At 39.4% G+C, this 11578-nt stretch overlaps 2 protein-coding genes across 21 annotated transcripts in view; one reads left to right on the top strand and one right to left on the bottom strand.

Moving 5' to 3' along the window:
- Nucleotides 1-616, top strand: part of LOC122412549 (uncharacterized) — a 47586-nt gene extending 46970 nt beyond the window's left edge. For all 7 annotated transcript variants that reach the window (XM_043422174.1, XM_043422172.1, XM_043422173.1 and 4 more), the window contains one exon: nucleotides 239-616. In XM_043422174.1, coding sequence (XP_043278109.1) covers nucleotides 239-399 — 161 coding nt within the window. In that variant the 3' untranslated portion in view covers nucleotides 400-616. The remainder of the gene's footprint in view (nucleotides 1-238) is intronic.
- A 161-nt stretch (nucleotides 617-777) lies between these two features.
- The window catches only part of SLO2 (slowpoke 2), a 175404-nt gene continuing 164603 nt past the window's right edge, over nucleotides 778-11578 (bottom strand). For 9 of the 14 annotated variants that reach the window (XM_043422166.1, XM_043422167.1, XM_043422158.1 and 6 more), the window contains 5 exons: nucleotides 10816-10987; nucleotides 9817-10002; nucleotides 9194-9325; nucleotides 7843-7956; nucleotides 778-6711 (listed from right to left, as the gene is read on the bottom strand). In XM_043422166.1, coding sequence (XP_043278101.1) covers nucleotides 5800-6711; nucleotides 7843-7956; nucleotides 9194-9325; nucleotides 9817-10002; nucleotides 10816-10987 — 1516 coding nt within the window. In that variant the 3' untranslated portion in view covers nucleotides 778-5799. The remainder of the gene's footprint in view (nucleotides 6712-7842; nucleotides 7957-9193; nucleotides 9326-9816; nucleotides 10003-10815; nucleotides 10988-11578) is intronic. The other 5 variants (XM_043422162.1, XM_043422163.1, XM_043422165.1 and 2 more) reach the window with 3 other exon arrangements.

Raw genomic sequence — 11578 nt, 5'->3', positions numbered from 1 at the left:
CGTGGTCAAGTCATAGAGTCAATCGACCCCACCCTTCCTGGTGGTGGGATTTTGCACGAATTACTCCACAAGCACTTGCTATTCAATTTTCTATTTATATTCACAATGAAGGTACTTTGAATCGAATCGCCCATACATTGATTCCTTAACTCACGAAATCCTTTTTTTGACAGCCCACCAACCGATGGACATCGTCCCCTGCAGACTAATAAAAAAACTGTTTGAACACGAATTTCAGGTCATTTTACGCAGATAGTATGGAAAAATACGAGCGAGATGGGGATTGCAATGGCTAAGAAAGACGGAGCCTGCGTGGTAGTGGCTTGTTACCATCCACGGGGAAACATAGTTGGTCAATTTACCGAGAACGTATTGAAACCGTTGAAGAGTGTTTCATGATCTGTCAGCCGTGAATGATCAACGAAAAAACCTCGTGATTGTATCTACGAAAGAACCTGCTGTATTTATACATCCACATTATAAATATATATATAGATAATAACTTAAGAATTAAACCGCGTACGCATATACAACAATGTATATACCGCATACAACGTGCATACAGAATAAACATTCCAATGCATATACATAAATATTAAACGAGCAAGAACGGAAAGACGAATTATAATTAATCCAAAACCTGTTTTCTTCCATTGACCTAGAAAAAAAAACAACGATCTTCGACAATACAACAGTAGAAAGTCAATAAATTATACAATTAATTGACGATACATTAGTGGATGAGCGTAGGAAGGAGTACAAATAAATGGACTAGTGTATGCTCTATAATAATTTATTCATAATAAATTTACGCCATGTACTCACGCGACTGTGAGCCACAGACACGTCACACGATAGGTACATTCTTTTCTGTTCGTTTTTAGTTTTCCTTTCTCTCTTATTTTTTTCTTTCATCTCCTTTTCATCACATCTCGTCATTGTATAATATTACGTACAGCCGTTTATTATTTGTTCATCTTTTATTTTTCTTGTGGTCAAGGATCGTCTTATCGATTAATGTTGAAGTCACTATAGACTGTTAATATATAACTCGGGATTCTCGCCGTCAAATAGTTTCTTTATTTCTCTCTGATTTTATGTGTACAGGCTCGACCGAAAATCATTCCTGTGGACCTCTTTGACTTTTTTCGGCATTCAAACATATTTTTTGATCAAATTTTATTACGACGAATTTGTCATTTTCGAATACTCGGGGTTGTACATTTTTTTCTCAAGTGCCTCCAAAACGGTCACAAATCGATATAAAAACTCAGGACAGTTTTTGTGTTACGTAAAATTTTCGAGAAAAAGTTGTCGAGACTCGAACCTTTTAAAGACATCGAGTCATCGTCAGGAACTTTTTTTTACGAAATTTTGTCTTCCCCATCACTGGCCCAAGGCATTTTGACTCTACTTTTGAGCACTTTGAGACAGCGTGCCAGCCCAAAGTTTTCGGCTTAGTTTTCAGCTCGATAATGAATGATTTGCCAGAAGAAATCTGATGAGTAAACGGTATGAGAATTCAAGATGGGGATTCTGAGGACGAATACGAGCCCACAAGAATGGCCATCGGTCGTAGAACAATTTGTATAAATACATTTACGTATATACTCAAAATTCTGTTCGATTCGTTAAACTGTTTTTCTTCTTTGATTCTTTGTCCCCCCTGTTTTATTGGCCTTAAAATTGATTTCCGATGAGGATCGTAACCGATAATTTCATGGCTTTTTTTACAATAGCTCATGGTCACAGGAAAAATTAGAAAAAACTGCCGCACGCGATGAGCCATATCCATTCGATTTTCATTTATAGTTTTCTTCCACGCCAATGCGACATCAAAAACATCGAGTCTCCGGTCCGTTTACGTCGAGTTCAGTGATTCGATCCCACGGAAAAAATTGATACGGTCGAGTCTCTAACATTTTTGTTTAAAGTGATTCATTTCATTTTTTTTCCATGTTTCCATCATTCATACACGGCCGAAGTTCTTTAGAATTTTCACTCACACGCTTCCTGGTACCTCGGAACAGTTTTATTCCAGGACACAATCATAACAATACAAATATTAGGATAATTTTTCAAAAACGTCGAATAACTTTAAATTTCTATTTACTTTCTAATTCGTTCACGCAAATATGTTAATTTTCCCGAAAAATACAGATTTCAATAACTCCAATTTTTTCCTTGCGATCGACTCGAAAAACAATTAATTACGGCCTGGCCACGAATCAAAGTATTTTTTGCAACAGCGATCACGAAAGGACCGTCCGTGTTACTCACAAGTTTCACACTCACTGATTGTTCATTTTTTTGTTTCATTATTATTCAACGCAAACGGCGGGCAAGTTAGCACTTTGAAATGTTCTTTCTCAGAGCTGTTTTTAAATCGTTTATGTTGTCTGTAAGGCGATCATTTTCGTAGAATACTTCGGTTACTTATTTCGTGTTGTTTCGTATGAAAACTTGTCCGACTGGGCTGACGGGGACGAAAACAATGACTTTTGTTTCCTCGTTTTTCTTTTTTCTTTAACGAACAGGCAATGTGTTATTGGACCTTGGTGTGACCTTGAATTTTTGTTGCAATGATATACGAAGGTGAGGAATTAAATCGAGATATTTTTTGTTTCATACTGTACTGAAAGATAAATTTTTATTTATTTTTAATAATCGTGGATAAATTCGATTTTTGATAAAGAAATTTTGGAATTGCAAAGTCGTAATTGTTGTGCGAAGAAAATGAAGAGATGTGCCGTTTGTATTCCTCCTCAAATTTATCAACTAAAAAGAATTCAGCGTAGAGCGTCTGGAGTGTAGAAAAGAAAGAAATTCATAGCCACTGATTCATATTATTCAATCGTGCTCAATTGACATATGTACAAAAACTCTTGAGGAGTATTTCTTGCTAAGGGCACGATTTTTAAAAATACCATTGGCAACACTTCTCATTTTTTGTTAAGTGTAAAATAAAACATTTTCACAATCTCGCAATAATGCGCGGGAAAAAATAACGATTCGATTGCTGTAACGGAATGAAGGGAAAAGAATTGTAAATTGTGTGTAAATTGGTCGCTCGACATCATCGAATTTGGCTCGTATCAGGCCAATTTAAATCAACGGATTATCCCAAGCTCGATCGTTGATAAGGATCGAGATAGCACAAAAAATTCAATTGTCACAATTAAACGGATTGTCAAAGTAAAAAAATCGTCGGATTGAAACGATTTTTTCAAAAATTAATCAAAGACCAGTTGAAGCATTTTAATTATGTTGTAAAGAATTATTTCGATTGCACATTAGGGAATAAACTAACGAATGATTTGTCGGGAGTTATCGATTTTTGATCAGTCAGTTACACAATCGTCGTACAATTATTAAATATATTAATAAAATGTCCTAAGCCTTTGCTCGAGGCCGCTTAACATTCAGGACTTTCTCTCCTTCTTGCTCTCTTAACTTTACACATCCGGTAGTAAGTATTAATTTCTGTTTATCTTTTATTTATTTATTTTATTTCTTTTATTTTTCAACTTTTCATTAATTTCTTAACACGTAACGTGTTCCCATTTTTTGACGAAGTAGTTTTGGCTTCATCGTTTGTTGTTGGGTTTTTTTCTCTCAGTATTTATCGAACACTAATTTTAATGAAATCAGCCACACGTGTAGTCCTCGCCTATTCATCGCATGGCCCTTCGATCTAATCACTCGTCGATAACACTTAATTAAGACATTTTTAGTTCCTTCTGTTATTTTTGTATTTTTTTTAATTTTCATTTTTTTTCTTCATTTTCATTATTCTCTTTTTCTTCCTTCATTTTAACGCCGTTTTTTCTCATCATCCTTCATCGTGTTCGCCTAGACATAAGGTGTGTGTAAGTTTACAGTAGTGACTGTCAACGAGCACGACGTATTGTGACTCGCTTTGATATGCGATTCTAATGGTCAATTATTCACTTTTCTTACTTTCTTCTTCTTCTCTCGTTTTCTCGAGGCTCTTTTACTCCCTTCGTTCTTTTAGGTATTTTAATGATTTTTCGTTACTTTTCTTTTCTTTTCTTTTTTTTTTTGAATTTTCTCTTACTCGATCTAAGTATGAAATTATTAACGCCCTTCGTGTATCACGTGACTCTGCGTACTTGAATCTACGGGTAATCGCTACCTCTTCATACTGTTACGTTTTTATTCGACGTGGTTTTCCTCGTGGCATTGCAGGTCCCGTAGATCGCTTTTTATTAGACGATAAAAATTAAAAAAAAAAAAAAAACAAAAACAAAAACAAAACAAAACAACGTTAAAAAACGTTCCATCGGCCGAGGGTGAAGCTCCTCGTCGGTCAGGACGCGGGGTGTTACGAGCACCACCTCCCGGACCTCCCATCTTCCGGCTGAGTGACCTCCGAGCCGGTCGAACCGTTCGAACTCGCGAATTCATAAATTTCTCTCTTTATCCAACAGTCATATATTAATATATATAATAATCTTTTCATTTGTATACATTTGGTACATTATTGCGGAGAAACGATTTGAAATCATTGCGGAGAATATCGGATTATCGAAACGTTGAAATTTCACTTACACGGAGATAATTATCGTGACAAACTAACGTTGCAGCAAGATAAACGCGGTTCTTGCGAAGGTTTCGAATTTTCGGTGTAAAAAGTGTAAAGTTTCATCGAAAGAAAATCAAGTTTTGTGTATCCTACAGTGATTTGAATTGACTTCCATGAAAATTTACAGTTTGCTCGGTAAAAATGTGAAACGTTTGCGATTGCCCGTCGTTCCTAGTGCTGGAACGGCGATTCGTCAGTTTCTGTGCTCTCCGTCGATGATCACGGAAAATGCGCGTGCGCGATTGATTGAGTGAGTATCTTTGAAAAAATTCGTTCGTGTTCGATAAAACGTTATTCGAACGATGCAAATATTTAGTCGTTCCGCGTAGTCTAACTCCGATTGACCGTTGATAACACGCGACAAGTGGTTTCCAACACGCTCAAATTATCGAGGCGTTTTCACGTTTACTGACCGTCGATAAAGTGGATTCTTGTCTCGATGCATCGCAACGCGAAGCTTCTACTTGAACCATCGATCCGTTGTTCAGGTTTTGTTAATCGACAAGTAACTATGATCACGTTCGCATACGCCGATCGTCACTGCGACGTGATTTTTCCGGAATCTCGAACAATGAACTTTGATGGTTGTCTTTATCGATTGCCAATGACAAATGGACAGCCGGCTTCTGTACCACGTTGCCTGTGCACATTTTCTTATCTACAGCCTCGTCAAAACCCGCTTTTATCGAATCCGTGCCACCCTCGACTTTCCTGTGTACTCAGCCAGCATTTAATCAAAATCTCAGCCCTTTGTAACCTTGAACATTGCGTTAAAAAATGGTCCGGAACTCGACTTGTCGCTCGTCACGCCAGCCAGAATCCAGAGAACCGGGGACAGGGAAGGGGCCAGAGCTTTCGTCCGAAAATAAACCCCTTCGCTACCCTCCGATCCCCAGAGCAAATAAAGTCCCCAGAAAATATTTACCAGCCAGGAACCGGCTCGTAAATATCCCCGAAGAGAGCTGGCTTAGACTCGAGTCGTTTCTGAGTACGCATTCGGCGACACGAGCACGTAAAGCATGTTCAACAGCGAATCGTCTCTAAATCTTATAACCGTCGCGAGTTCCGGTACGACGAGTGGCGTGATTGCCGGGACCGCTACGATCTAATCTCGTTTGGGAGACTATGTGGGAACGCTAGAGCCACTTGTTTCGAACTACACTGGAGAGTCGGCGTCCCCACATTAGGTTGTATCATACTATCGTTCCCTGTATATGCTGCGGATCCTGTTGTCCAGCGCTCTGTCCGATTTGTCCCTGTTGGCTTTGCATGCCGGTGTTTTTGTTGGCCTGTATAATTGGGGGTGGATCGTACAGGCCACCCAACGAGCCACCTAGGCCAGCTCCTAAACTGGGTCCGAGACCTATAGTACCGAGTGAGGGCATGGAGGGTAGTCCGACGTCGAGGATTCCCGTGTTACTCGCACCACCGGCCGGAGTACCCTCTTCCGGTGGAGTCACCTCGAGGCCGATCGAGCCGTTCAACGCAATCTTGATCGGATTGTGATTGGACGGATGGGAGAGTGCGCCGAGGCCAATGTCCTCGAGGCTGCTCTTCCTCCTCGTGGTGAATCCCTGACGGAGCGAGTTGCTTCGTCTCAGCAGTATATCGTCGACAACCCGCAACGAATTCGAACGGCCGCGTAGACTCCCGGCTACGGTGGGACTGTCCGGCAGGGAGAGCGAGTTCGACTTCGTGCTACCGAGAGGTGGTGCCCTAGCCAGACCGATACCCGAGCCCCGACGACTGCCTCCACCCGTTGTTACACCGGCCGATGCAACAGCCGCGCTCATCTGGGCTACCAATTGAGCCGAGCAAAAGCTTATGTTGCTCTTACGACGCGAATTGTGACGCTCGAATGTTTTCTGCGCGGAGAATGGACTTGGACGGACCAAGTAGACTATGTCACCTTCCTCCAGCTTGAGATCGCAGCTCGGATTTATTATTACGTACGACAGGCTGTTCCGCTTTTCTGAAACATCGTCGTAATCGGCGATCGGTAGATTCAACGATTCCATCCGCGACCGCACGAGATTCGCTATCTCAGCCCTCTCGATCTGCTGAGCATGGTTGTCCCGAGCTTCGTCAGCGAGGCTCACCGAGTACTGCTTGATGTCACATGGAAAAGACAATGAAACAAAAAAAAAACAACTTTTACTCTTCGGCTCAACTCGTCCTGCTTCTTCTTTCATCAATATCAATCCTCTCTCGTACGTACGTTATTAATTCATCGACATTTACAGCCTGGCATACCAAAATCAATACGAACTAATCGTTACCACCGGTATCATCGTTGTACTGCTTTTGCCGATGTTCAGAATCAATATCACTATTATTAGGCAGCGAAGTATCGTGGCTCCCATATCAGCGAGACAAAGCTAGCACGACATTGATCAAGCAGCTCAATACGTCTCAAATTATTTGCTCAGTAACAACACAACGTGCGCTTCCACAGTTTTATGAGCTACATCAAAAACGTGCAATGTTCGTTACTTGAAAAAACCTTCCGAATCTTTTTTTCTGGCCTCCCTTTCTTTACTCGTTCATCGCTATCCGCTGACTCGTCATTTCTCATTTCAAACTCTGCCCATCAGAATTCAAAAGATTCAGGGGGTCGTGTTTTAAGGAGGTTGCGGTGATGCTTTCTGGTTTAGGAACGATCAATTTTAAACGACTTTCTCTGATTTTCTGTGACAGTGATTTCCCGATGTTGATAGACTTTGTGTATAATTTGCTTGGCGAACTGCGTTATTTTTCACGCGAAAATATCATAGAGCGCTTGAAAATTCTTACGAATTGACGTGTTTGCGTTCTCGGTTCAAGACCCAGCGCTCCAATCGCTACCGCTTAAATCGAGATCAGCCATGAACAATTACGAATTATCCTCAACATTGGATTTCTAAACTGTATGTTTATTGTAGCAAATTGTATTTACGGTGGAAAATTGAATGGATTGCGTTAGGATTGCATAAGAAAGGCGATAACGAATAGTTTTTCGTAAGCCCAGAGTCCGCTTGAAATAAAAAGTGGGCCGGCATGCCTTAAGGAGAGTGGTTTACCGGGAAGCAACACGGAATACGAGTGCGCTTATGTCAACTGATGCGCAGGTGTCAATATGAGCGACTGAAGAATATTTCTTGTGGCTAATTAAACATTGGAATATACATGAGTAATAATAAATATTAATGATAATTTAAAAAATGATATTTGCATGCTTTTTCGATGATTGTACTTACAGCGGATGCGCCCTTGTCGCGAGTGGCGCAGTTCGCGAGACACGAAGCTGCCGCGGAACGACGCACCTTGTAAGTCACCCCAACGCCCGTATCGCTCTCGGCGTCGGAGTCACCCTGCCAAAAAAGGACAAGCAAGACTACCCTTACTACGAGGCTGCTCGCCCTCTTTTTCTGCCAATTTTCCTTTCTCTTTCTCGATCTTCTCAAATGACAGACCGGCCTTCTCTCCTTTTATTCCCCTCGCGCATACCCTTGTGACAATGATTACAGGTGATTATCTCTCCTTAAATACTCATAATGATCTCTTCATCATCGTTTTCCCGAAGTCTATTGAGTGGAGCAGCTTATGATTATTGAACGACTAGTTGTGATACGAATGATAACAATTTCGGCAGTCATTTGACAATTCATTATGAGCGATGAGGATTTATCTATGCCGGGTATTCTAGCCGCAGTTTCTTCTATCTAAAAATAAGTACGCGTGTGCGATTCCTATGAATGAAAAATGGGTGTAATTTCTAGTAAATGTAAAGAAATTATGTCATCGATCAGTGCATATTTCAACATGGTTTTTCGCTTTATCCTGTATACGAAAATTTCAGTTATATAGTTATAATTAATTCAATGACTATAGTATATCAAGATGCAGAAAACTAAAGTTTGTTCCACTATGAGACACATCAATAATAAGTCCTATTTACATATGCGTTAAATACATTTATTTGTGCAACGACGAATCTCAGGGACACTAAGTATATGTAACTATCACAAAGATCTTTCGACAAATAAATATTCATCGCTAAGGGAACGTGTCAGGGGTTTGGGAAAGGGCTGGAATTGAATGTTGAAGAATTCAATGAGTTTTAACGTAATCAAAGAAAACACATTGAGACCGTTTAACAGAGTGTTTCATCCAATGATTTTGTATCTAACTGAAAAGTGCATGAAATGCATTAAAAATATTATTTCCATAGAGAAAAACAGAATAATTTCAATGAAAAATCTTCAATAAGTTTCGATGTGAGAAACTTCATTCTCAAAAATCAATAAATACGAATAAGATATCGAATTGCTATAGAGTACTACGAAAGTTCTTCGATTATTTGGAAAAATGGTGGAAGGTTACGAATAATGGGAAAAGCGACAGTAAGAGGGAGAGCGAGAGAGCACGGCCATGCGCTACTCACAGCCACCACTCAACGTTATCAGATTCCATCGGGCATTTCTGTGCTCTCAGGGCGTTTCATTTCTATCGTGTTTCTTTTTTCTTCTTTTTTTTTAACAACTGAGGTTTTTTTTCACTTTTTTCCATTAGCCACTCTGCTGACTAAAAGTGATCAAAGTTACTCACGTTCGAAGTATCGGTCACTGTCGTATCCTGTGTCCTGTAAATTCCTATCGGTATCTCGTACGTCGTCGAGCAGAGTTTTTGATACAGTCTTCCGTACGTCCTGATCCACATGTCCTCTTTCGTTATACACATCTGATTTCAAATCATATACAACGAGTATGAAATCATTTTTTATTTCATGCATTAAAACACACTGTACGAAAAAATCGTTGAAAAATCACCCTCGAACTACTGGTTTGGGATATTTTATACATTTTTTTCAATTCAATTCAACGCGATGCTGTCAATTGCATAATTGGCGTAAAAATCATCAGAGTTATCGATCATTTTCCACTATTTTTCATTTCCTAATAAACAGTTAACGAACGAAAAACTTTCAACTTGGATTTGGGAAAATAATGAATCTGCTCGGTGTCAAGATGCTGGTTCGTTTATCTGATTATTAAATTTATTATTTTTGAAATTTTTTGAAGATTCTGGCCCGTATGCTGACTCTCGTTATCCGAGGCCTCCAAAGCTTTTGTAATTACAGCTCCAATGAAACGTCATATTTTTGTTCATGTTGAAAATAATTGGGGAGAGTATTCAAAAAAATTCATAATTAATGATGAAAAAAATCTTACCGATGTGAGGAAACCAGAACCCGGCGCTTGATCGACCCCGAGTAACAGTCTGACAAACGTTATAACGTAATCCTTGACGAACGCTTGATAGAGTAAGGTATCGAGCATCGACGCACTAAAAACGCTGCCAGCGGCGAAGGGTAAACGGAACATATACGATATGTGGGAACCTCTCTCTTTTTCTCGCTATTCAGGATCAAAGAAATATCGTTTTTTATTTCATACTGAGTGACTGAATGTTGTGATTAAAAGATTAAATTTTCACTAAAGCCATAGCCTTGATGGATCAATGGTTATGAGAGACTCAAGAACTACGAGGTGTTCCAGATCGATAAGTAGACCGGTCAAAAATGGTCATGCAAGTTGTCTTAAAAATGGTGGCTAAAATATGGACGAAAAAAGCCGGACAAAATTTGGTGATTTATTTTCTAAATTTGGATTCTAAAGTTATGCAAAAAAGTGCGATTTTTTCTATGAATCGAGGATAGAGTCGAGGCTGCCGTGTTGGAAATGTTTTCTTGGACCTCAAAAACAAGGTTCATTTCTACTCGTAGAATTTTACGAGATGGCTCTACTCAACGTAAGTGGCAGTTTCAGTTAATCCTGTTGTTGAAAAAGCATAGAAAATCTCGCCTCTCAAATTCGTTTCGCACAGTTATCGAGCATAAAGAATAACAAACCGTGTAACGTCATCTTGTGTTTATGACCAAACACGGAAATGAATTGAGACGAATAATTTCAGTGATTAAAATTGCTTCTCTATCTTCCAAATATTGACAAATCAACCGTTGCTTTAAAAGCATTTTGAAAAAAAAATCGATTAGAAAATTGACAAATTTTTGCTCATACGTACAGCTTCGATGCTACCTCGTGACTACTACAGGTGATTGAAAAAATATCAATCGAGGTGAGGGAAAAAAATCCTAGTCACAATAAACTCGTCAGTCAGATATTAATTAATCATGAATCAGAGGTCAGAGTGAGTGAGTTATGTGTTACCGGGGAGCCCATCGTAGGCTCGGCCGAGTAGCTGTCATCGGTAGTAGCACTGAGGAGTACCTTTTCCATTTTGCTGAGATGGAGGGCGTACTTGTCGTGCGCCCGGAATTGCATGAATCTCATGTTGCTCGACTGGGACAGCTCGGTTATGCTCTTTATGCTGGGAAAGAATCTGTCGAAATTTCCGAAATATAGAAACGAGTAAAAATAATCATTCTGTAGGTTGAGTGCCACAATTTCCTCCTCACTTGTTCGCATTCGCTTAAGGCATTTATCTTTAAGGATGTATTATGTGCATTTTCAGTTGAAAATGTCGATATCCTCACGAATTTTAGTACCCAAATTCAACTCGAGATCGTGGATTTTCACAGAATCTCCGAAATTTGTTTATCAACATATTTTTGCACGCTGGAATGGTTGAAGAATCAATAATAAAGTAACGTAATGAGAGCGAGAGTCGTAACCGTTGAATATGCGTACAAAATTTGTGGTAGAATTCGTTCGTTGGATGAGAAAATACACGTAGAGACTAGCCAGTCTGATTGTTAAGAAAAGCGTGTAAAATTTCGCACAACTGAAAATATTTGTTTGCTTAACATATTTTGAATATTATTAGAGAGTGAATTTCCGGTGATACAGCCAATTATATTCTTTATTGATGGACGTTAAAAGGTGGTTAAAAGCAGATAAAAATGGATGGAGTGGAAAAATAAATTTCGATAAGCGACAACACTTATTTGTAATGCTGATGAAGATAATTTTA

The sequence above is a fragment of the Venturia canescens genome, chromosome 6 (genome assembly GCF_019457755.1).
Source record: "Venturia canescens isolate UGA chromosome 6, ASM1945775v1, whole genome shotgun sequence".
NCBI classification, from domain to species: Eukaryota; Metazoa; Arthropoda; class Insecta; order Hymenoptera; family Ichneumonidae; genus Venturia; species Venturia canescens.
Note: the sequence above shows the minus strand (reverse complement) of the source record. Positions and strands in the feature narration are given on the sequence as shown.